Below are 26,057 nucleotides of genomic sequence, written 5' to 3'. Positions count from 1 at the left end.
TTCATCCAACACATTACGGAAGTCCTAACCACAGCAGTCAGACAAGAAAAAGAAATAAAAGTCATCCACACTGGCAAGGAAGAAGTAAAATTATTTGCGGATGACATGATACTATATAAAGAAAACCCTAAAGACTTCAACAAAAAACTGTTAGAACTAATAATTTCATTCAGCCAAGTTGTAGGACACAAAATCAATACACAAAAATCTGCTGAATTCCTATATAATAACAATGAACCAGAAAGAGAAATCAGGAAAACAACTCCATTTACAATAGCATTAAAAATAAAAAAATACCTAGGAATAAACCTAACCAAGGTGAAAGGCCTTTACTCTGAAAACTATTACGGCACTGATAAGAAAAACTGAAGAAGACACAAATAAATGGAAATTTCTCCAATGCCCATGGATAGGCATTGTCAAAATGGCCATCATGCCCAAAGCAATTTACAGATTCAATGCAATCCCTATCAAAATATCAATGGTAATTTTCAATGAACTAGAATAAATAATCTTAAAATTTTTATGGAACCACAAAAGACCCTGAGTAGCCAAAGCAATCTTGAGAACAAAGACCAAAGCTAAGAGTATCATACTTCCTGATTTCAAACTATAATACAAAGTTAATGGTTAAAACATGGCACTGCCAGAAGAACAGACCTATAGATCAATGGAACAGAATAGAGAGCCCAGATATAAACCCAGCCAGATATGGACAGTTAACATATGACAAAGGAGCTATGAATATACAATGGGGAAAAGACAGTCTCTTCAATAAATGATGCTGTGAAAACTGGATGTGTAAGACAATGATACCAGATCACTCTTACATTATACATGCAAGTAAACTTGAAAAGGATTAAATACCTAAATGTAAGACAAGAAACCATTAAACTCTTTTTATTTTGCTATTGTTAATGTATAATTACTTGAAAAACATTATCATTACTAGACTACCCCTATTATCAAGTCCCCACCATATACCCCATTACAGTCACTGTCCATCAGCATAGTAAGATGCTATAGATCATTACTTGTCTTCCCTGTGTTATACTGCCTTTCCCGTGTCCCCTCTGCCCCCGCTACATTGAAACCATAAAACTCTTAAAAGAAAGAAACATAGGCAAGAATCGCATAAACAATCAATATGAGACATTTCTTTATGGACACATTTCCACACGCAAAGGAAATAAAAGGAAAAATGAATAAGTGGGACCACATCAAACTAATAAGCTTCTGCACAGCAAAGGAAACCTTCAAAAAAAAGAAAGGCAATGTATTATGTGGGAGAATGTGTTTGCAAATGACATATCTGATAAGGGGCTGATATCCAAAATATATAAAGAACTTATACAACTCAATACCCAAATAATCCCATTAAAAAATGGGCAGAGGACCTGAAGACATACTTTTCTGAAGACATACAGAAGGCTAACAGACACATGAAAAGATGCTCAACATCACTAATCATCAGGGAAATGCGAATCAAAACCACAATGAGATATCATCTCTTACAAGTCAGAGTGGCTACTATCCATAAGACAAGAAATAAAGAAGTATTGATGAGGATGTGATTAAAAGGGAACCTTCCTACACTGTTGGTTAGAATATAAACTGGTTCAACCACTGTGGAAAATGATATGGAGGTTCCTCAAAAAACTAAAAATAGAAATACCATATGACTCAGCAATTCCCATATGACTTCTGGGAATCTACCCAAAGGAAACAAAATTAATAATTCGAAAGGATATATGCACCCTATGTTCACTGCAGCATTATTTATAACAGCCAAGATATGGAAGCAACCCAAATGCCCATAGATAGACGAACAGATAAAGAAAATATGGTATATATACACAATGGAGTATTACTTAGCTATATAAAAGGAAAGCTTGTTATATGTGAAAACACAGATGGACCTGAAGGGTATTATCTTAAGTGAATATACCTTGCAGAGAAAGACAAATACATATGATTTTATTTATATGTGGAATCTAAAAATAAAAAAAAGAACAATAAAAGAAATAGATCCATAAATATGGGCACCAGTTGGTTACTACAGGGAGGTGGGTAGGATGATGGGTGAAATAGGTGAAAGGACTAAAGCAATACAAACTGTAAATTGTAAAATAAATTAGTCCTAGGAATGGAAGTACAACATATAGAAAATAACTAGTAATAATGCAGTACCTTAGTATGGTAGCAGGGGGAACTACACTTACTTTGCCAAGCACCTAGTAATATATAATCATTAAGTCACTATGCTGTACATCTGAAATAAACATAGTATTGTACATCAATCTTATTTCAATAAAAAAAAGTTTTTAAAAAGTCAATAGTCTCTGAGAGAAGGGCTGGATCATTGCAGGTACAGGAAGGAGGAAGGTTTATTTTTCACTGTGTACCCTCTGTATGTTTTTTAACATGACGATGTGTTGTTTCTACAATTTAAGAGGTATCACTATTAGAGAAATATTTGCAACATCTTTAAGACTCTTGAAAGCCAATGGAGAAAATCAGTGTCTCCCTGCATTCCAAGGAATGGGCAGAGAACCCAGAAGGTAACTCACAAGGGGTCAACGTCTACTCACAGGAGCACTATAGAGTATAGTCTCCCCCTCCCTGGATCGCCAGTGCACCCACCCCCTCCCGCAAAACACAGCTGTGTTCACTCGCCTAGAGATAACGCAGTCCATTCATCAGCACCTGACCGTCCCTATTCTGCACACTGGTACCATAACACACATGGCATCTAACAATACTTCTTTAACACCCTATATCTTCAGGTTTTTTCCAATGGCTTCAGTGATCCATCCACTCTGTGCCTGCATCCTGCTCATGTAAATGCAATCCTGTTGATGGGCATCCAAGCTGTTTCCCTACTTTTGCTGCCACAAAAAGCATCCTTGCACAGTTATTACTCTGCCATGCTGGCAGTGTGAATGTCAGGCACATTCCTGAAGGGTTACTGGATTAGAGACTAGGTACACATTAATATGTATCTTCAAAGTTCTGCACCTATTATGAAGTCCATTCCCCCTTTACCAACCACATTCAGACATTTTGAACTTTGCCAATCTGGTTAAGACATAAATGGTCTTAATACCAACTTTCTGATAAGAAATATCAAAAGGCTTAGACTTGAACATCTCACTGGATTATTTCTAGGAATGTACCCTAAAGGAAGAATAAAGGATGGTGGGCAAAATGTTCACTGCAGCCACTTTGGTGGACCTAACCCAAAATGCACTTCATTGTTGTGTTTAAATTTTTACTTTTTTGTGTAAGTGAAAATGAATACATTCTCTCCCCTAAAAATTACAAATTCATACATGTGGAATAAATTTCTCCATCACCTCCTGTACCTAATTCTCAATGGCTTTCAGAATCCATTAATGGTTGGCATGTCACCCTCTAGATTTTTTTATTTAAAGATTTTAAATAATTTATAACAAATACAAAAGCTGCTTTAGCAACTACAGAAGGCATTTTTAATTATTTTCCTTTAATTCTTTACACGAAAAATTTACAACACACATTAAAGTGGAAAGACTATAACAAAACTCATTTGTATCACCTAAATATGACAGTATTTTGCTTCAGCTACTTTTTCCACTTCTGCAGAAGCATTTTCAAGAAGTACGTGGCTAATATTTCACCCCCAAATACTTCACCCTGTAAAGTAACACCACTGCCAGGTCAACCAAAAAGATTAACTGTAAGTTTGTTAAAACTTGTTAATTTTTTATTTTGAAATAATGTTGTTCATACAAAAGTTGAAAAAATAGGACACAGATCTCCCACACACCTCAACTTGTATTCCCCACTTGTTAATATTCCTGAATATAGAGAAGAATCCTAAAACTGGAGTATCAGGTAAGCCCAAGCACAACAGCCCTCTGTTCCGCCACTGATGTCCAGCCTGGAAAGGTGCTCACACTGAACACCAAAGCCCAGGCCTGCCTTATCTCCATTTCGTCCTTTGCATTTCAAGATTACACAAGTACTAACTGATCTCTTCTAGGGTAGTCTAACAAAAGATGCACAAATATCCCTTTAGCGTTGTACTGCCCCTCAAATCCAAGGATCCCCATGAGCCTTCAGGACATTATCTGTGCAATACCCCAGGTGCTACAGTGGACATTTCCCCCAACTTCTCTCTTTAATTACCGTCATTACATAGCCTCATTTTACAAACTCCCTTGCTCTAACACCCAGGCAAAGCTGTGCCCAAACTGTCTCCAGTAGCATCCCAGAGACCACTTCTGACCCTAGGAAGCCGACTCAAAAAAGTAGGACATTTTAAATGCTAAAAAAACTTGCTGGACTTTACCCACAGGTTCTTCCACCAGCAGGCTATCAGGGTCATTTCTCCCAAGTGTCACCAACATTAGATACTACCCACCCCCCAGTGGCTTAAACACAGCTGATGAGCAAAATGCAGACCTGTCCTTCATAAAGCCCTCCACTGCTGGTGAGCCTGAGTGTGTTGGGTTCTGTGACCAACCTGAATTACTCAAAGGCTTCTTTACTGCAGTGGAGACCACAGTGGAGTTTAAATGGTTTGCATCTTGCTTATCTTCTGTCTGACCCTGGCTAAGAGCTGGCCCACAGCACCAAACTCTGCACTGAGACTTCTGTGCTTAGATTATCAAAAAATAAATCACTAGTGAACAAGGGCATGCCCTGCACTTGGTAAACAGTAAACACAGCCATACCTCATGATGCTCACGTGGGAGGATGCTGAGTGAGCAGGAGGCATCCTCACCCTGCCTGAATTTGCATGAGGTGTAAGGGATACACAAAACATGTCTACTGAAGGTGAGGCATGGGCACATGCAGTTGGATGAATTGTGGCCTCCAAAAGTTATGTCCACAGCCTAGTTTCTGGGAAACCGTGATAGTGATTTGGAAAAAGAGTCTTTGCAGATGTGATTAAGCTCAGAATCTTGAAATGAAAAAGTCATCCTGGATTTTCTGATGGGCTATAAATCCAATGACAAGTGTCCTTATAAGAGACATACAGTAGAGGGAGCCTATGTGAAGACAAAGGCAGAGACTATCTTGACGCAGTCACAAGTCAAGAACACCAGAGCTGGCAGCCACCAGACACTGAAGAAGGGATTGGAGATGGAGCTGACACTTTTATCTTAGAGTTCTTGCCTTGGGAACCATGAGAGAACATCTGTGGTTTTAAGCCACTCAGCTTATGACAATTTGTCATGGAACCAGAGGAAACTAATGCATTGTATTACTTTTATTTTTGTACATATACTGGGATTTCGATAACTTACAATCTTAATAGTGTACTCACTTGTGAAGTAAGGCTGTGGCAAGTTGGGAGGGGTCCTGGAAGGCCCTGCAGAAGGAACTGAATTCACCTAAGGGCCAGAAGCTAGAGACATCCCATGAAGTCCTACCTCTTGTTCTTCCTAAATGCCATGGCCGGCCCAGTAGGTCCTCTGTTCTCCCTCAAGACCCGTTTACTGGCAGGGCTCCCAGTAACGTAACCCTTATGCGCAATGTCCACCTCAAAGTCTCCTGCTGCTTTGGGCCATCCTGTAGCTCTTAGGCAACCGCATAGGCCTCCATCACTCTCTACTCCCACATCTGACTTGTTTCTTCATAGACTTTGCATGAGTTTGCATGAGGTATAAGGGCTACACAAATGTACATCCCTAGTGGGATGGATTTCTTTCTTAGAATCATCACTCCACTCCATGTCAATTTGTGTGCAGTCTGTAAGGTTTTGACACCCATTCCTTGTAAAGCCAGAGTCCTTGGGTACAAACTAGGAGTGGGCAGAGAGGAAGGGTGAAGGGAATGAATATGGAAGGCTAGACAAGATCCCTACCTCTCCTGGGCAGCAATGCCTCCCGTCCACCATGTGACCTCAGACAAACCCCTCCCTGATGGGAGGTGGAGAGGTGTGCAGCAGGTGGCACACTATGTCCCCAATGAAGAGAGCAGTGTGTGCCAGGAGGGTGGAGGGATCCTGCTGAGCACTGAGTGGGTCCCACCCTGCTCCATTCAGTCCTGAGCAAACATGACGTGCCCCATTACCGGGCCCACGCCCAGTGATGGGCTCTCATAGGGCCTCTGACTCCCAGGAGACGGCATTACCACAGCTGCCACAGCTAACACCAAAGCCTCTGCAGTGCTATGGGGCAAGCCGGCATGCCAGGCTAGCCTTATCCTAGATCCAAGGATGTTCCAGATCTGTCAAGTCCCCACCTAAAGATACCCCATGGTCATCGTCCTTCATACTCAGCCAGACAGTGGGCCTGTCCCAAACACTCAGGAGCAAACAGAGCACGTGGCACACAGACTTTATTCTGACCCCTCCCCACCTCCCAGGTCCAGGTTCACATCCTGACTGGCGAGTGGGCTCACTCAGCACTTAGGAAGACCCTCTTTCGTGCAGTGTTGGTATAGGGGTGCCAGCGCCACTCCACATCTGCTGTGGCCTCCTGTTCCAGCGTGCCCAGGCGAATCATGTACACTGGGAGAGTAGACAGAATGTTGTCACCTACACAGCCAGCATTTCCCCACAGCAAGACATGGTATAAAGCCCCAAACTCACACTTCAGCTCAAAGCGGGGCCCAACCTCAGTCAGCTCCACACTTCTGTGATTATTCTTCCTGTACACATGGTGCCTGGAGCAAGGGGCACATGGCAGGGGTGAGGAGAGGCAGGAAGCAGCTGCGGGTGAACAAACAGTACAGGGACACAAATGTCAGAACACCCACTAGGGCCCAGCCTACACACCCACCTGAAGGAGATGTAGTCATCCTGGTTTGCAAAGGTGATAACCCGGTGGCTGTCATCTTTGGGCACAGGGAACAGGTAACGGAGTATATCAGAGACCTAGGGCAAAGGGAAAGAGACTGTCAAATGCCAAGCCTGCCACCCCCTTCCCCCAGCCCTCACCCCATGGCCCCAGACTCACCCGCTTGCCCAGGCGGGAGGAGAAGCCATGCAGGATGAGGTGAGGCTTGGCCTCTGACACGGTGCCCAGGTTGGGGATGTCATGCCGCATGACCACGTTGCAGAGTGTGAAGTAAGCAGTGGGACCGAAAGGCAAGTGGCTGACAATAAGCCCCACTGGCAGGGCCAGTCAGGCTGTCAGAGACCCTGTCTACTCTCAGACAGTCAACTATGCCGACACCCCGACCCTCCCACCAGCCTTACCAGGTGTGCCTCGGTGCTCATGGACAACCAGCAGGTCAGTGACCCCATTGGCTTTGCAGGCTCGCACTAGTGCCCCAACCTCATGCCGGCCACGGTTCATGCGCTGGGCACCTGGGAACACCAATTTCAGCTCCTGCACATGAGCGCACACCCATTAGGGCTGGAGCCACTGGGGCCTTCAAATCTCCCCCTCACGCCCCACTATTGGTACCTTTGCAAACATCTTAAGGCGGGAACTGGGGTCTCGTGAGGTAGTAATCATGACCTTGGGATCTTCAACCCCTGCCCATCGATATTCATCATCCATGTGGTTGGTCACACCTGTCAGAAACATGAGACTCAAGAATGTGGCAGTGCTTGGGAAGTGAAATGCTAATGTGGGGGTGGCTAATTGTGTCTAACAGCACTGTCTTGACAATTCCCTCAGTAATGGAAGCGCTCCACACCCATAATAAGCAACAGCATGGTCCCCAGCCACAGTGGCTCCAAGCAAAAGCGCAATGGAGGAATTGAATTTTCACATTTGATTTAGCTATAGTCCAATTCAGCTGTGTTGATCTCGTGGGGCTAGTGACTATGTTAGCATAAGTCTAGATTCTGTTAAGGTCAAAGTTAACAGACTCTTTTCCCTCATAATAATTATAGCGTTTGCGATTCCTTTCACATTTCTTAAATAAGGTAATGAATGAAATATTTGAGTGCCATGAAGTGCTGGGAGCTGGGGATATGGCAGTGAACAAAATGGACACCTGTCCTGCCCTGCAGAGCTCACATTCTGGGGAAAGAACAATTAATTGACAAGCGAAGCCAAGAGTAATGGAGAGATGCTGTATTGTGTCATATAAATGGAACCGGAAGCACTTGAGAAGAGCTCTGAGGTGCTGTCTGTGCAGAGCTGTGAGGGCACAAATGAGGGGACCAGGAGCAGGAGCCATGAAGCCTCTCCTCAAGAGTGTCTGAGCAATGACTCGGAAGCCAGTAGGCCCAAGGGACAAGGAGAGGAGCTGGCCCACAGTGCAGGGAAGGTCACCTTCACCGCCGGCATCATCAAACTCCAGGGACCCCTGTAACGCCAGAGCCTCCCTGCGCAACTCAGTTGGAATCAGACGGTTCTCTGTGGGGAGAAGGCAGAGGGGCTGAGTAAGACACATGCACGAAATTCTCAGTTTATGCAATGCTGTGGCATATAAAACTGTAAAACCTTGATAGAAAATATGTTTTATACAATTCTGAGCAGAGAATTGATACATGATTATCAGGGTGGGGGAGGGATGACAAACCAATTTAGTTTCATTTACATGCCAATCTGGTAATAGTGGTTAAAAAGACTTCATTCCCGAGTCTCATGGCTAAGGGCTTTCTAAAATAATCACAAGTATGCATTGCTTTTAAAGTTAGGGAAAAAAAGTTTAAAGAATAAACAGATTGCTTTTTCTGTATGAGGGTGGACCAGAAACCCTGAAACCCTCAGACAACACAACTGCTAACCATGATGCTCTGGGTCAGAGATTTCCTCTGTGAACTAAACGTGGACCTGGTAGAGGAGCCAGGCTGTGGCCATGCACATTTCCGAGTACACAGTTGAACATGAGCATGCCCTTAGATGCAGCACTTATCTCCAATATGCCCTGGAGGAACTCTGTGCACACCTGAAAGAGAATGTTCATAGTAGCAGTGCTGTTCCTAAGTGCCCTAAACTAAATATAAAAACAATCTCAACCCCAAGCACAGGGAAATGGATAAGGACCCTGTGGAATAGTCACCAAAAGGACCTTCCACTACACTCAATGGATCTTAGAAACAACGCTTAACAAAAACATAAAGTCGCAGAACCTAATACTACCTTTAAAACTAAAAACCAGACAGATTAAAGATGGTGGCATGAAATGAGAGACAGAGGCTTCCTCCTAAAATTGGATACAATTAGAATATATAGTTGGTGCTACTAATCCTGAGAGAGCAACAGGAAAGAGGATGGTGTCACACTGCACACACCTGGAGAAAAGAGCAGACCTCAGCGAACGGGGTAACGTACCCGAGCTGTGCCCCAGCGGGACCCGAGCCCTTCCTCCACCACAGCTCACCGGCAGGAGGGAGAGAAACGGAGCAGGGAGGGAGTGGAGACCTGGGACTGCTGAATACCTAGCTCCGGAGATCTGCTCTGGGAGCACAAACTGACACTTCATGGTGCTTTCATGAGACATGCATGACTACCGGGTTGGAAAGTTAACACAGGCAGAGTTCCTGGGGAGACTGGGATTTCGGTCACTTGTGGAGAGCAGGGATCCACATCCGGCTGCTCTGGGACAAAAGCTTATACCTGTGTGACCGGCCCACTGGCTCAGGCAGTGGAGACAGGCACAGCAGCTGGGAGGCAGGGAACAGCTCTTTCCTCCGCCCAGGCACCAATACCACTACCCTGCAACCCATGACATTGCTTCAGAGGGGGAGCAGCTCCAGAATAGAGCTTCTGGAAACTAGAGGGCGCCATATACAAAAATGAAACGCCAAAGGAACCTTGTCCAGAGTAAAATTGTTAATACAACTCCTGAGAAAGATTTAAATGATATGGACATCGTGATTCTTCCTGAAAGGGAGTTCAAAATAAAAATCATCAACATTCTAATGGAGGTACGGAAAGACATCCAAGAACTCAGGAATGAATTCAGGTCAGAGATCCAATTATTGAAGAGCACAATGGAGGGTATTAAAAGCAGGTCAGATACGGTGGAGGAGACAATAAATGAAACAGAAACTAGAGAAGAGGAATACAAAGAAGCTGAGGCACAGAGAGAAAAAAGGATCTCTTAAGAATCAAAGAATATTGAGAAAACTGTGTGACTTATCCAAGCGGAACAATATTCACATTATAGGGACAGCAGAAGAAGAAGAGAGAGAGAAAGGGATAGAAAGTGTCTTTAAGGAGGTACTTGCTGAAAACTTCCCCAATCTGGGGAAGGAGGTAGTCTCTCAGGGCATGGAGATCCACAGATTTCCCAACACAAGGGACCCAAGGAAGACAACAACAAGACACATAGTAATTAAAATGGGAAAGATCAAGGATGAGGACAGACTGTCAAAAGCAGCCAGAGACAGAAATAAGATCACATACAAAGGAAAGCCCATCAGGCTAACATCAGACTTCTCAGCAGAAACCTTACAGGCCAGAAGGGAGTGGCATGATGTATTGAATGCCATGAAGCAGAAGGGCCTGGAACCAAGATTACTTTATCCGGCAACATTATCATTTAAATTGGAAAGAGGGATTAAACAATTCCCAGACAGGCAAAAACTGAGAGAATTTACCTCCCACAAACCATCTCTACAGTCTATTTTGGAGGGACTGCTACAAATGGAAGTGTTCCTAGGGTTGGATAGCTGTCACCAGAGGTAATAAAACCACAGGAAAGGATGTAGAACAGCTCATTATGTAGCAAATGCAAAATTAAATTAACTATCCCCAAAGTCAATCAAGGGATAGACAAAAAGTATTGAATTTGATACCTAACATATAAAGAATGAAGGAGGAAGAAAAAGGAGGAGAAATAGAAAAGAACCTTTAAATTGTGTTTGTAACAGCATACTAAGTGAGTTAACTTAGACTCTAAGATAGTAAGGAAAGTAACCTGGAACCTTTGGTAACCATGAATCTAAAGCGTGAAATGGCAATAAGTACATACCTATCGATAATCACCCTACATGTGAATGGACTGAATGCACCAATCAAAAGACAGAGTCACTGAATGGATAAAAAAGTAAGACCCATCTATATGCTGCCTACAAGAGACTCACCTCAAACCCAAAGACATGCACAGACTAAAAGTCAAGGGATGGAAAAAGATATTTCATGCAAACAATAGGGAGAAAAAAGCAGGTGTTGCAGTACTAGTATCTGACTAAATAGACTCCAAAAAAAAGAAAGTAACAAGAGATAAAGAAGGACACTACATAATGATAAAGGGCTCCATCCAACAAGAGGATATAACCATTATAAATATATATGCACCCAACACAGGAGCAACAGCATATGTGAAACCAATACTAACAGAACTAAAAGAGGAAATAAAATGCAATGCATTCATTTTAGGAGACTTCAACACACCATTCACTCCAAAGGACAGATCCACCAGACAGAAAATAAGTAAGGACACAGAGGCACTGAACAACACACTACAACGGATGGACCTAATAGACATCCATGGAACTCTACACTCAAAAGCAACAGGACACACATTCTTCTCAAGTGCACATGGAACATTCTCCAGAATAGACCACATACTAGGCCACAAAAAGAGCCTCAGTCAATTCAAAAAGACTGAAATTCTAGCAACCAACTTTTCAGACCACAAAGGTATACAACTAGAGGGCTTAACAACACGCTCCTAAATAGTCAATGGATCAATGACCACATTAAAATGGAGATCCAGCAATATATGGAAATAAATGACAACAGCAACACAAAGCCCTAACTTCTGTGGGATGCAACAAAAGCAGTCTTTAGAGGAAAGTATATAGCAATCCAGGCATATTTAAAGAAGGAAGAACAAACCGAAATGAATAGCCTAATGTGACAATTATCAAAATTGGAAAAAAGAAGAATAAATGAGGCCTAAAGTCAGCAGGAGAGATATAATAAAGATCAGAGAAGAAATAAATAAAATTGAGAAGAATAAAACAATAGAAAAAAATCAATGAAACCAAAAGCTGGTTCTGAGAGAATAAACAAAATAGATAAGCCTCTAGCCAGACTTATTAAGAGAAAAAGAGAATCAACACACATCAACAGAATCAGAAACGAGAAAGAAACATCAAGACGGACCACACAGAAATACAAAGAATTATTAGAGACTACTATGAAAACCTATATGCTAAGAAGCTAGAAAACCAAGAAGAAATGGACAACTTCCTAGAAAAATACAACCTTCCAAGACTGACCAAGGAAGAAACAAAAAATCTAAACAACCCAATTACCAGCAAAGAAATTGAAGCAGTAATCAAAAAACTACCCAAGGAAAACAACACCGGGCCAGATAGATTTACCTCGGAATTTTATTAGACATACAGAGAAGATATAATATCCATTCTCCTTAAAGCTTTTCCAAAAAATAGAAGAGGAGGGAATACTCCCAAACTCATTCTATGAAGCCATCATCACCCTAATACCAAAACCAGGCAAAGACCCAAACAAAAAAGAAAATTACAGACCAATATTCCTGATGAATGTAGATGCAAAAATACTCAACAAAACATTAGCAAACCGAATTCAAAAATACATCAAAAGGATCATACACCATGACCAAGTGGGATTCATCCCAGGGATGCAAGGATGGTACAACATTCGAAAATCCATCAACATCATCCACCACATAAACAAAAAGAAAGACAAAACCCACATGATCGTCTCCACAGATGCTGTAAAAGCATTCAACAAAATTCAACATCTATTCATGATAAAAACTCTCAACAAAATGGGTATAGAGGGCAGGTACCTCAACATAATAAAGGCCATATATGATAAGCCCACAGCTAACATCATACTGAATAGCGAGAAGCTGAAAGCTTTTCCTCTCAGATCGGGAACAAGACAGGGATGCCCGCTCTCCCAATTGTTATTCCACATAGTACTGGAGGTCCTAGCCATGGCAATTAGACAAAACAAAGAAAAACAAGGAATCCACATTGGTAAAGAAGAAGTTAACCTGTCACTATTTGCAGATGATATGATACTGTACATAAAAAACCCTAAAGACTCCACTCCAAAACTACTAGAACTGATATCGGAATACAGCAAAGTTGCAGGATACAAAATTAACACACAGAAATCTGTAGCTTTCCTATACACTAACAATGAACCAATAGAAAGAGAAATCAGGAAAACAATTCCATTCACCATTGCATCAAAAAGAATAAAATACCTAGGAATAAACCTAACCAAAGAAGTGAAAGACTTATACACAGAAAACTACAAGTCACTCTTAAGAGAAATTAAAGGGGACACTAATAAATTGAAACTCATCCCATGCTCATGGCTAGGAAGAATTAATATCGTCAAAATGGCCATCCTGCCCAAAGCAATATACAGATTTGATGCAATCCCTCTCAAATTACCAGCAACATTCTTCAATGAATTGGAACAAATAATTGAAAAATTCATATGGAAACACCAAAGACCCCGAATAGCCAAAGCAATCCTGAAAAAGAGGAATAAAGTAGGGGGGGATCTCACTCCCCAACTTCAAGCTCTACTACAAAGCCATAGTAATCAAGACAATCTGGTACTGGCACAAGAACAGAGCCACAGACCAGTGGAACAGATTAGAGACTCCAGAAATTAACCCAAACATATATGGTCAATTAATATTCGATAAAGGAGCCATGGACATACAATGGGGAAATGACAGTCTCTTCAACAGATGGTGCTGGCAAAACTGGACAGCTACATGTAGGAGAATGAAACTGGACCATTGTCTCACACCATATACAAAGGTAAACTCAAAATGGATCAAAGACCTGAATGTAAGTCATGAAACCATTAAACTCTTGGAAAAAAACATAGGCAAAAACCTCTTAGACATAAACATGAGTGACCTCTTCTTGAACATATCTCCCCGGGCAAGGAAAACAAGAGCAAAAATGAGCAAGTGGGACTACATTAAGCTGAAAAGCTTCTATACAGTGAAGGACACCATCAATAGAACAAAAAGGAACCCTACAGTATGGGAGAATATTTTCATAAATGACAGATCCGATAAAGGCTTGACATCCAAAATATATAAAGAGCTCACACGCCTCAACAAACAAAAAACAAATAACCCAATTAAAAAATGGGCAGAGGAACTGAACAGACAGTTCTCCAAAGAAGAAATTCAGATGGCCAACAGACCCATGAAAAGATGCTCCACATCGCTTGTCATCAGAGAAATGCAAATTAAAACCACAATGAGGTATCACCTCACACCAGTAAGGATCACTACTATCCAAAAGACAAACAACAACAAATGTTGGTGACATTGCGGAGAAAGGGGAACCCTCCTACGCTGCTGGTGGGAATGCAAGTTAGTTCAACCATTGTGGAAAGCAGTATGGAGGTTCCTCAAAAAGCTCAAAATAGAAAGACCATTTGACCCAGGAATTCCACTCCTAGAAATTTACCCTAAGAATGCAGCAGCCCAGTTTAAAAAAGACAGATGCACCCCAGTGTTTATCACAGCACTATTTACAATAGCCAATAAATGGAAGCAACCTAAGTGTCCATCAATAGGTGAATGGATAAAGAAGATGTGGTACATATACACAATGGAATACTATTCAGCCATAAGAAGTAAACAAATCCTACCATTTGCAACAACATGGATGGAGCTAGAGGGAATTATGCTCAGTGAAATAAGCCAGGTGGAGAAAGACAAGTACCAATGATTTCACTCATTTGTGAAGTACAACAACAAAACAAACCTGAAGGAACAAAACAGCAGCGGAATCACAGAACCCAAGAATGGACTAACGGTTACCTAAGGGAAAGGGACTGGGCAGGAGGGGTGGGAAGGGAGGGATAAGGGCAGGGGAAAAAGAAAGGGGGTCTTACGATTAGCATGTATAATGTGGGGGGGCCACAAGGAGGGATGTGCAACACAGAGAAGACAAGTAATGAATCTACAGCATCTTACTACGCTAATGGACAGAGTGACTGTAATGGGGTTTTTGGGGAGGAGGAGTTGGTGAAGGGGGGAGTCTAGTAACCATAATGTTCATGTAATTGTAGATTAATGATAATAAAATGAATAATAAAAAAAAATTCACGAAGAATACACTAGAACTGGGCTTTCCAATATAGTTTCCCAAAGCCGTATGTGGCTATTTACATTGAATATAAATTAATAAAAACTAAGTGGAATTAAAAAAAAAAACAAACTAAAAACCTACCAATATGATTAGGAATACAAACAAGTATGATCTAAGAGTGCATGCGCATACACGTACAAGCAAGCCAAGTATATTTTTAAACAATATTCAATATTTTGATTATCTAAACTGGAGAAAATATTCCTGAATTTCAATATATTGACCATTTTTCATTTCTCAACATGGGTAGATAGGTCACAGGCATTTAACATTACGGTTAACCTAAAGGTATACATACCACAAGTTCTTTGTATGTCTGAAACCTAGGAAAATCGTAGTGATTCTATATTGATGAATCATCAGATTGGAAACAAAGCTCCACCCATATAAGTACCAACAAAATAGGGATAAATACGGTGCTCCAAATTGGGCATGTGTGACAAACTATTAGTAGAGCAAATAGAAAGTGGAAAAAATGCGGCAAAGTTAGATTCCTAATCTACAACGCAAACAAAATTAAGCTCTACACGGATGAACAGTTTTACAATGCAGGATAATCATAAAAGCGCTAAAGATAAACATTCTTATTACCTTGTACTAAAAAAGGCAGCAAGAAAAATCACGGGGGTCAAAATATCTAAAGGACCATGGGAAAACTTTAAATTTGGGAAGAACTGCATACACACGGTTAGCAAAAATAATAGGCAAGCTGTAAAATAGGGTACTGCATCATAAATAACAAGTAATTCACACCATCAAGGGAGGGGCATTTGCAAACAATCAGGAAGACCCAACAGGTTAAGAGAATGGCCAGAGAATACTTGAAAAGATGCTGGGTCACACTAACACAAGTGCTAAGTAAACGCGTTTACACCGTATGGTCTTTACAATGACAGGAGCGCGGCGCGGAGGCGGGACAGACGTACCTTCGAGCGCCCGCCGCACCTTCTCCTTCCGGTCCTGCGCCGCTTGCCGCTCCTCCTCGCGGGCCTTCCGATACAGGTACTCCCGGCGCAGGCGGGCCTCCCGGCGCAGCTGGGAAACCCCGGCTCCGGTAAGCCTCCCGGCCCCGGTGTTCCCCGACCCGCCCCCAGCCTCCCGCGAGCCCCCACCTCCAGAGCCAGAGCTCAGACGTCCTTCCTACCATCCTGAGCGCTGCTTCCACGTGGGCCCAGGAGAATCGGCCAGCACCGCTGCGCAACGCCCTCAACCAAGGCGGACGAATACGCCTCTCTAGGTCTTGCCGCTGCGGCACATGCCCAGCGTTAGCATGGCGGAAGGTGGGTCGAGTCGTACGGCGATTGGCCAGTCCGGAGGCGCACGCCCTGTGGAGCCGCCGATAGGCTGGGCTGCCGTTAACAGAGAGGCCCGCCCGTCGCCTCACTACCTGCTTAGGTCTGCCGGATGCCCAATTTAAGGTGACGAACCTCTGAAGTCAAAATAGTTGGCTGCTCACAAAGCCAAGCAAAGAAAAAAACAGGACAACAACTGGCCTGAACGTAGCCTTCTGGAATTAAATTCAAAGCGTCTCCTTTCTTAAAATGGTTGCCACATAGCTACGCCTCCTTCCGTCGCCACAGTGGCAGTTCTACTTTTAAAAAGGCGGACTCGGAACCACCTACAGCTCTGGCTGGCTGCCCGGCTGGGGAACAGGCTAGCGATCCCCCAGCACAAACGCCGCTCGCGCGGCCGCCCGGGACCTCATCCCCGCGGCGTTTCGGCCCAGTGGGACGCCCTTTCTGAAGGCGGACACGCGCGCCTATTGGCTGTCATGCAGCATGGCGGGCGGTGATTGGGCGGCCTGGGAGGACGATGACTCCGGCCCTGAGCTTGGTGGTACCATGGCGGCCACGGGCATTCGGGCCGAGCTGGATGCTCTGCTTCTACAGCTTCTCGGGGACCTGGAGGAACTAGAGGCGAAGCGGGCAGCGCTAAACGCCCGGGTCGAGGAGGTGGGAGCCTGGGGCGGGCGGCGGGCGGGCAGGAGGAGGTAAGCTGAGTTTCACCGCTCTCCTCCCTCTTCCTAGGGCTGGCTGTCCCTCTCCAAAGCTCGCTACGCCATGGGCAACAAGGCGGTAGGGCCTCTGCAGTATGCCTCCCGCATGCAGCCTCAGGTCCGCTTGTGCACCAGGTGAGGAGCCTTGAATCCTGGAGGAGGTGGGCGGGCAGGATCCAAGCCGGGGCCACTAAACGCCCATTCTCCTTTCTCGGTTCTCAGTGAGGCCCAAGAAGGAATCCAGAAGTTGTGGGTGGTGAGAGCCGGCCGCCAGACCCCAGAGGAGGTGGGGCCCCGGGAGGCAGGTGAGTTCCCCTTCTTCCTCCCGATGTCAAAGAAAAAATGCACAGGACAGTTGAGGAGATGATTTTATTAAGGCTGTTGGGACAGAGAGAGCACCCCAGATCAGAAGAATAGGATGTGTCAGCAGGGCTCGGTTTTTGCCTTAGACTTTTGTAGAGAGAAATAGACATTTTACAGGCGAGGTCCTTTACGGATGGGATTGTTTTGCAATTGGGAAGTCTTAGCTGAACAGAAAATGTTTATCTCTGTGTCTAGCTAGATTCAAGGGACAAACTTATAATTTCAGTTTATTCACAAGAGTTAGAGTTGGAGCCTTTCAGCATGTTCAGGTAAATGGAAAGGTCAGTGTGTAGCCTTGTCACTTGTACAAAGGGTATCACCTGATGGTTTTATGAGAGTCCTGAAAAAGAGTGGACAGAGACTAATCTGAATCACAAGGGATAGTGTGGTTCTTTGTGGTAAGCTGTTTTCCAGAACATAAAAGCTGGGGGGATTTTCCAACTGTCAATATTTAATGGATCCTGATCTCAGATCACTTTCAACATTGTCACTGAAAAGACAAGGCCAGGTGGCAAGATCCTCAACCTCTAGCCTTTTTTATTCTAGCTCTGCGCAGGCGCAAGGGTCTCACCAGGACCCCAGAGCCGGAGCCCTCCCCAGCCCCCCAGGATCCCCTGAACTGGTTTGGAATCCTAGTTCCTCACAGTCTCCGGCAGGCCCAAGCCAGCTTCCAGGAGGGTAAGTGGACACTGTCATTCAGCCATGTGGCCCTGGGCCAAATACAGACCCTCTTTCTACAGGGAGCACTGAGGCACCAGTGCCAGGACCAAGGTTAGTCAGCAAAGTATTTTGCAGGTTCTCTCTGTTGCAGACATTTTTTGCAGACCTGCTTTTTTTTTTCAGAAAACATTTATTAGTCATAGTGCTCCAGGCTCATGATCGTTCTGGGGGTACAGGAAGAAATGAAACAAACATCCCTTGTAGAATGTAAATTCTGTTCAGGGGAGAAGGACAGCATGCAAATAAGTAGACAAATAAATAAGTATAAATAAGAACATAAACATAAATTTTATTATATTTTATATATAATAACAGGTATAAAGGACTATTGTGAAGATGGGGCATGGTGGATGGAGTGGGACAGGAGTGGGCTGGGGAGCTGTTTTATGAAGGGTAGCCTGGAAAGGCCTCTCTGAAGAGATGAAGGAGAGAATTTTGTGGGTGATCTGGGGTAACAGTGTTCTAGGCAGAGGGATCAGCCAGGCAAAAGCCCTGAGGCAAGATTGCTTCTAGACTGGCAGGGGGAGGCCATTGGGCTGGAGTGGAGTTGGTGCAGCAGGGAGTGCAGTAATTGAGGTCATAGGGGGCTAGGCCCAGTTGATTTTAGGGCTGTGTAGGCCCTGATGAGGACTTTGGGAGTGATGGGGTGGCTCTGAGCAGAGGGTGACAGGAATCCTATGGGTGCTGTTTGGGAATAAACTAGAGCAGAGGGAGGAAGCAAGTACCAGGGAGCAGCCATGCTTAAGATGCAAGCAGAAGCACTGGAGGGCAGGATAAGTGGTGGGAACCTGCATGTTCTGGGAGTAGAAGCCACAGGATTTCTTGGCAGATCATGAGTAAGGGAAGGAGAGGAGCAAAGGATGAGTCCATTGTGTACAACCAAAACACCTGTGAGGATGGAGCTGCCTTCATGTGGTGTGGGAGGGCTGTAGAGCCTCAGTGGAAGGGAAGTTAGGAGTTGGGTGGTGGGTATGTTCCTTGTGCTGTGTGGTAGAGATTTTGAGCAAGTGATTGGGCCCATGTATCTGATGATTGGAAGAGGCTTGGTCTAGAGAGAGAGATTTGGGAGCCCACCAAATAACACTGGTGTTTAAATTCTCAAGATTCTGACACAGATGCAGCATTAAAGCTGAGATGGGTTGGGATAAGCAGAGGACCCAGGAGTGTGGACAGAAGGTCAGAGAGAGTGAGGGAAGAAGCCAGTTGAGACTGAGATGTAGCAGTGAGGCAGGAGCAATGACCAGAGAGCAAAGAATCCAAGAAGCCGAGAGGAGAAAATGTTTTCTGGAGGAAGGACTCAGATGTGTGGCCTTCAGTCAGGCAGGTTGAAGACAGGACTGGCCAGTGACTGGGCCATGTGGAGGATCCGGAGGACAAGTGATGCACCAGAGAAATCAAGCGAAAGCCACCCAGAGTATGGATCACTCTTGGGGGTGGAGGAACAAAACAAGTGGAAGGAGAGAGGGCAAGAGCAGTGAGGAAGTGATGATGGAGGAAGGAAATAAGGGCATGAGACAGTGTCATGGTTGTGACTTTTTTGTTCTTGGTAGATGATATAAGGGGGTCAAATATTCCTTTTTGGGAGGTGACATGTTAGCAAAGACCTGAAGGAGGTGAAGGTGAGTCCAGCAAGGTTCTGGAGTAGTCAATCAAAGCTATACCTGGAGTGTTGTAGGAATAGTGTGGAGGCCAGAGAGGCCTGGGGCCCTTCCAGTCCCTGGGGATATCCAGAGCCCTTGAGACAAGTGTCACACCACAGATACCATGATAACAATCTCACCTCTTCTTTTAGGCCTGCAACTGGCTATAGACATGGCCAACCTTCAGATCTGCATCATTTGGGGTCGAAGCCAGCTCCAGGGGCTACAGGAGAAACTTAAAAACCTGGAGCTTGGGGATGCCTAACCTGGACCACAGAGGCAGGACAGCAAGCAGTTCTTCCTGTGGCTGCCTTACCTTGGGCCTTCCTTTTCAGATGGCCCTGCCTCAGCTAATCCCCCCTCCTTAAAATATCTCTGGTCTGCATGTTTCCAACTTTTGTTAGGTATGAAAGTTTGAAGAGGCAAACTGAGTAATGTTGAAAGTCACTACTGTGAAACCACTTCTAGAAGCTTGTGTTTTTCTAGGACACATTCATGTGGGACAGGTGCAAAGCCATTAAGTTAGTTCATATTAGTGAACAGCCAGCACATCATGGATAGATCGGCTGTGGTTTCATTACAGGATGAAATACTGCACACCTAGTGGCAGGGAAGGACAAAAAATAGTGCTTAAGTTTCACGAAATCCTCCAAACAGATTTTAATGAAGAGAAAAATCATACACGGATGAGTCCACATCAATAAAAACACATCTGAGTAGATGGGTAGCCCTTGGCAGATTTTAACCCAGAAAGTAAAAAAGATATGACTTAGATTTTTAAGGGAACTCTGAGACCTTTCAGGTTTTTAAAAACCTGCCTTTATATTTTCAGAAGTGAAACCCAGCCTCTCAATTTGTTTGAAGGGCCAGTTGTATTTCCTGTACTGGGAACTCTGTCCTGCTTAATTTTCTTATTGTTTGTTGATATTTTTAGCAGGAGCTAATTTTTGTATTTGAGGGAAATTAGTTCTTTGTTCATAACATGAGGTGTAAATGTGTTTACCCAGTTTGTCTTAACTTTGTTTATGGTGGTGTTTTTTTTAACAATTTTATTGAAAATTAAAATACATTAAACTGTATGAAAATTGAACAATTTAATGAATAGGGTGAGAGCTAGTTTTTTTTTCTTAGTCATTTTTTCTAAATAAACTTGAATTTATCAACCAGTTTTATGATTTCTGGATTTGGGGTCGTAATTGATGTAGTATAAAGGAATTCTCCAGTCGTTTCCTCAAGAACCATTGTGGGTTCAGTTGAGGCATTCATCTTTTTTACCATAGGTCCAACACACTGTGGTCAACCCCTTACTGCTGATTTGAGATGCCACCTTTTTCTTTCCCTTAATCCCAGTGTATACCTGTAACCATATTTTCAGCTTCCATCATTTCATTGATTTTACTGTCAGTTAAGACAGGCACCTGTTTCAATTCTTGAGTCTTTAACATCTACTTTAGTCACATAGGGCAGATTTGTGGTTGGTTTGGGGGAATGTTGAGCTTGAGCTCTTCAGTGAAGCACTCAGAAGATATCCCCTTGATGAGGAAAAAAGGACATCCCTTCCCACACATTTTGTTGAATTTCAGAACAAAATCCAGCTATCAAATTAAGTGCCAACCAGTAAGATTTTGAAGCCAAGAAGATAACATGCTTTTCTACGGGAAAGATTCACGTGGAACCCCGGTCCTGGGTGGGGTCCTTTATTTTAGATGTCAGCTGAGGTTGAAAGTCGAGCAATTCCAGCGGGGTCGGCCCGTACCCAGGCGACGTCAGCAAACCGCCCGGACTCCAGTTCCTCGGGGGACTTCCCCGCCCACCTCGTGTTCCCACGGCGGGGCAGTCTGGAGAAAAGCAGCGCCTTGAGGCCGGGGCTCGCGCAGGCGCAATGAGAACGGGATTCCACCCGTGAGACGCTCTGGACAATTAACTGCATTTTGCGACGTGCGGATGCTAAGCTGATGAGCGATGTATGTGTGTATGTATGTATATATATAGAAAGAGACGAGAAACAGTTACTGCATCCTCCTATGTGGGCTAGCGGTTAGAATTCCCGTTTTCACCTCAGTGGCCTGGGTTTGACCCCTGGTGTAGGGACAATACCTTCTAATTTCTTAGTTTTTTTCCTTTCCATGGGATATATTTGCTAGGTAAAAGCCTCAGGCCAAATTGGGCGTTTCTCTCCATTTGATCCTGGAGAAGTTGAGACCCCGGAAGCTCTGGGCCCCATTTTGAACGTTTTTAGTTTACGTAACATCATTAGCCAGCTGTTTTCTCTATCAGGAACTTATTAATTATAAAAGATGCTGTGTACATAATGTAAAAAATATTATAAATGTTTAATATTGAATAATAACATTTTAAAAAATTTTGAGTATTATTGTTAAACTCAGCTGCAAAGAGAGACCCCTGCCACAGCTGGGTGGGGGCGCTCCCTCCCTCCCTCCCCCTACCAGAGGAAGAGAGAGCTGAGTGGGGGCTGGTGGACAGGAGAGAGGATGGGGAGAGAGGGCGAGCGGGGAAAAGGCAGGCGATGGCTGAGGCTGTCACTGGGCGTTTGTCACAGGTGGATCTGAGTCTCTCCAGAGGTTTAGGATGAAGTACTTAAAGGACTGGAGAGGGCCAGCTGGAAGAGGTCCCTGACATTCTAACTTCTCTGGTTTTGCGGCTGCTTTGTTTTGTTAGAGTTCCTGTTTTTTTCTGAGTATTCAAATGTTACGGAAAATACTGAAAAGCCTGGACTGGGTCACCGACGGAAAAACCAAGCGGCACTCGGAGGTCTTGCAGTGTTGAGGCTTTATTTCACACCGGTGAGCTCAGAGGGGAGCAATCTCCCAAAAAGTCTGAGCCCCGAATAAAGGAAAAGGGAGCAATATATATCTTTCTGCTTCCTTATCTGTAACATTCCTGTGTGCACAGCAAGCGAGCAGACAAGGGGGAGGGAGTTTAGGGAGTGAACCTTGGGAACCCTTGCTCAGCAAGGTGGGAAACCAAGGGAGTGGGGTTTTTTGTTTGTGTTGAGGGGGTGGGGTGAGGCGGAGGGGAGCCACCTCGTAAATTACTGTCCTCGTGTAGTGTTGTTTGTGTTGAGGAGGGAGGCGAGAGAGTGGAGTCACCGCTAGGTTGCTGTCATTGTAAATCTTCCCTATCACAAGGGCTTGCCGACCTGGTGCTGCTCACCACACCCCACACCCCTGCCTCCCTTTTAGGGAAATGACTTACGAAAAGAACTTCCACACAACTCTGGCCCACTTCCCATCAAAAGTGAAGCCAAACCACACTGCTGGTGGGAATGTAAACTAGTTCAACCACTGTGGAAAGCCGTATGGAGGTTCCTCAAAAAGCTCAAAATAGAAATACCATTTGATCCAGGAATTCCACTAACAGGAATTTACCCTAAGAATGCAGCACTCCAGTTTGAAAAAGACAGATGCACCCCTATGTTTATCGCAGCACTATTTACAATAGCCAAGAAAAGGAAGGAGCCTAAGAGTCCATCAGTAAATGAATGGATAAAGAAGATGTGGTACATATACACAATGGAATATTATTCAGCCATAAGAAGAAAACAGATCCTACCATTTGGAACAACATGGATGGAGCTAGAGGGTATTATGCTCAGTGAAATAAGCCAGGTGGAGAAAGACAAGTACCAAATGATTTCACTCATCTGTGGAGTATAAGAACAAAGGAAAAACTGAAGGAACAAAACAGCAGCAGACTCACAGAACCCAAGAATGGACTAACAGTTACCAAAGGGAAAGGGACTGAGGAGGATGGCTGGGGAGGGAGGGATAAGGGCAGGAGAAAAAGGAAAATGGATTATTTGCTTCACATTATCAAGGCATTATTATTAGCATGTATAATGTGGGGGTGTGGCACGGGGGAGGGCTGTGCAACCCAGTGAAGACAAGTAGTGATTCTACAGCATATTACTATGCTAATGGACAGTGACTGTAATGGTATTTGTGGGGGGGGGCACATAATGTTCCTCATGTAATTGTAGATTAATGATACCAAAATAAAATAAATAAATAAAAATGAGGGTGATTTTAGAGGAAAGTATTGTTTCAATAATGCAGCCTTATCTGTACTAAATTCTAGTACTAGTCATTGGGACATAGACTAGATCCAGAATTCTAGTTTCCCCAAAATATGTAGCTATGAGTCTCCAGATGTTTTAGTTTTCTCCCATCATTTAAATTAAAATTTTACTCTTTCTAGTCCTCATATTCAGCCATGCATTCTTAATCTTGTCAAGTTGCTCCAAAAAGGAAAATCCAACTCCAGATAGTGCTACTTAACCTAATAACACGATTTGTCCTATTTAGCCTAGAAGCCATAAAACTGCAAATAGTAACTGAAAGGAAAGGAGCGACACACAGCAGCAATTCACCAGAGAATTCCGCTTTATTAGGGAAAGGTGTTGGGTTATGTAGGAAGGGGCATGAGCTGATTGAGGTGTCACTTCTACGGGGCTGTTGGCTGTTGGCTAGGTGCTGGGATTAGGGGGGGTGAGGAGTGAGTTCGCCATCTTATGGGTGGGGGCCCTTCATTCCCCCCTTTCTCCTCTAAGGGGTTGTGGACGTTGCTTTCTCTCTGACTGCTTCCTGCTGAACAGGGGCGGAGAAGGGAGTGAGGGCTAGAGGACCGGGAGGAGAGGGTTGATAGGACTCCCCGCAGTAAGGACGGGTAGATGTGGGCTTCTTCAGGTTGGAAATCAATGAAGGTTCCCTGTAACCATAGGTCGAGGACTTGTTGATTCCAATGGTGGTGCCAAGAGGATACGGGTGCCAGAAGCCAGGCGTCTGCGGCCATTGTTTCTAGGAACAGTTTCCAGCGGAGAGAGGGGTCCATCTCAGTGGGTGGTGAGGAGGTCACGTGAGGGTGAGGGATCTTCTGTGGCTAAAAGCTGGTAGTTCCTGAGTAAAAGATGGTTGAAAGTTTGATTAGAGATTTTTCCAACTTGGGATTTTGATGAACTTTATTATACAGAGTAAGAAGAGACAGGTGATTAGAATGATTATTATGGGGCCTGCAATGGGCCAGAGCCAGGTGAGGAGGGGGTTTGTTAGTATTGAAGAGAATGGGTTGGAATTGGAAGCAGCGTGGAGGCTGGAGGCAAGGTCGGTGAGTTTGGTGATGTCAGTTTCTACAATGCCGGATTCGTTACTGTAATAGCTGCACTCTTCCCGGAGGAAGACGCAGGTGCTGCCCTTCTCGGCTGTAAGCAGATCTAAGGCCTGCCGGTTTTGAAGGGCGACCTTAGCTAGCGAAGTGACCTGTCTTTGGAGAGAGGCCAGGGAATCGGCAGTGGATGCCAGGGCTCCCTCAACTTTGGCGTTGAGATCTCTAATTGCCCATAGAGAGTGACCCAAGGCTCCCCTTGAAAATCTTGCCTCAATGGCTGAGGTGGCTAGGGAAATACCGACTATAATGGGAAGGAAAGCAGCCCTTCTTGTGTGCAAGGGCAAGGGAGGTTGGAGCTCAAGGAATTCTGCCATGCTGTAAAGTGTAAGCTGTGGGATTAGGGTGATGAGAATGCAGGGTGTGCTGGAGTTGGGAGGCAGTGAGTTGAAAAGACTGCCATTACACTAAAAGAAGTGTCCCGGTTGCGTGAAAGTCTTAGAGCCGGAGGTAGGGGTGTAGATAGAGAGGCAGTGAAGTGTGCTGGAGGGGGGTGGAGTTGGGCTTACGCAGTGGTGGATGGTGAGATTATCTGCGTATTCTGGTTCCCATAGGGGTATGTCTGCCAGGGGGCAGAGGAGTTGTCCTTCTGCATGGAAGGAGTAGTTGGAAATATTAAGGGGCACTTTGGCCAGCAGTGGGCACTGTAGTGATGCGCACAAGAAACAATTGGCAGTGTTGAGGGTGTGGTTGAGAAAGATGGTGGTGTCTTGAATGAGCTGTAACCAAGAGTAGGAGAAATTGGAAGAGGGGCGGGGATAAGAAGATGAAGAGGCGCCGTCAATAGTTTGAATAGTGACTTTTTCGGAATGTCTGATATCTGATGCAACTTGAGAGATCTGGGAATGAGAGGGAACATATTTTCGAGAGATATGAAGGGTACTGTGGGGGGTCAAGGACCCCCCATAGTAAACTGAGGCTGTGACTCCGGTGGCCCATCGAGAGTCCCAGGGATCTGGAATTGATAAGAAGAATGAGCCATTGGGATATTTCATGAAACGGTGGGAAGAGTAATACTGTGGGTACCGGGAGTTACCCATGCAGTGAATGGTGCAAGACCAGTAGGGACATCCTCCATAGGTGACTGGCCATCGCCTGCAATAGGCTTGTTTTTGGTCATAGAGGA

At 44.4% G+C, this 26,057-nt stretch overlaps 2 protein-coding genes across 3 annotated transcripts; one reads left to right on the top strand and one right to left on the bottom strand.

The window, feature by feature from the left end:
- Nucleotides 1–6,313: 6,313 nt before the first annotated feature.
- Nucleotides 6,314–16,678, bottom strand: IMP4 (IMP U3 small nucleolar ribonucleoprotein 4). Of its 2 annotated transcripts, none has more exons than XM_017662113.3 (9): nt 16,176–16,678; nt 15,958–16,066; nt 8,223–8,306; nt 7,404–7,513; nt 7,193–7,325; nt 6,951–7,089; nt 6,774–6,868; nt 6,584–6,657; nt 6,314–6,502 (listed from the first exon to the last, which is right to left on the bottom strand). In XM_017662113.3, exons 1-8 carry the CDS (start codon nt 16,176–16,178, stop codon nt 6,614–6,616), a joined length of 717 nt encoding a protein of 238 aa, XP_017517602.1. In that variant the 5' UTR covers nt 16,179–16,678; the 3' UTR covers nt 6,314–6,502; nt 6,584–6,613. The 2 variants fall into 2 exon arrangements, with proteins under 2 accessions (XP_017517602.1, XP_017517600.1); XM_017662111.3 differs by having other exon boundaries at nt 6,951–7,105; nt 16,176–16,669.
- A 131-nt stretch (nt 16,679–16,809) lies between these two features.
- VMA22 (vacuolar ATPase assembly factor VMA22) lies at nt 16,810–20,913 on the top strand. The gene is made up of 5 exons (XM_017662114.3): nt 16,810–16,983; nt 17,059–17,162; nt 17,250–17,332; nt 17,937–18,068; nt 19,903–20,913. The coding sequence occupies exons 1-5, from the start codon at nt 16,810–16,812 to the stop codon at nt 20,013–20,015; spliced, it is 606 nt and encodes a 201-aa protein (XP_017517603.3). The 3' UTR covers nt 20,016–20,913.
- Nucleotides 20,914–26,057: the final 5,144 nt, after the last annotated feature.

The sequence above is a fragment of the Manis javanica genome, chromosome 8, assembly GCF_040802235.1.
Source record: "Manis javanica isolate MJ-LG chromosome 8, MJ_LKY, whole genome shotgun sequence".
Lineage (NCBI taxonomy): Eukaryota > Metazoa > Chordata > Mammalia > Pholidota > Manidae > Manis > Manis javanica.
This window is presented reverse-complemented; position numbering and strand designations above follow the sequence as displayed.

Bases quoted from the DNA above. Each gene is read 5' to 3' on its own strand.
- IMP4 (XM_017662111.3), bottom strand. The intron at 7,514-8,222 runs GTGACCTTCCCT...TGTTTCTGACAG, and splicing joins TGATGATGCCGGCGGTGAAG to GTGTGACCAACCACATGGAT. The intron at 7,106-7,192 runs GTAAGGCTGGTG...TGGCCCTGCCAG, and splicing joins TGAGCACCGAGGCACACCTG to TGGGGCTTATTGTCAGCCAC.
- VMA22 (XM_017662114.3), top strand. From the start codon at position 16,810: ATGGCGGGCGGTGATTGGGCGGCCTGGGAGGACGATGACTCCGGCCCT. The intron at 17,333-17,936 runs GTGAGTTCCCCT...TTTTTATTCTAG, and splicing joins GGTGGGGCCCCGGGAGGCAG to CTCTGCGCAGGCGCAAGGGT. The intron at 18,069-19,902 runs GTAAGTGGACAC...CTCTTCTTTTAG, and splicing joins CCAAGCCAGCTTCCAGGAGG to GCCTGCAACTGGCTATAGAC.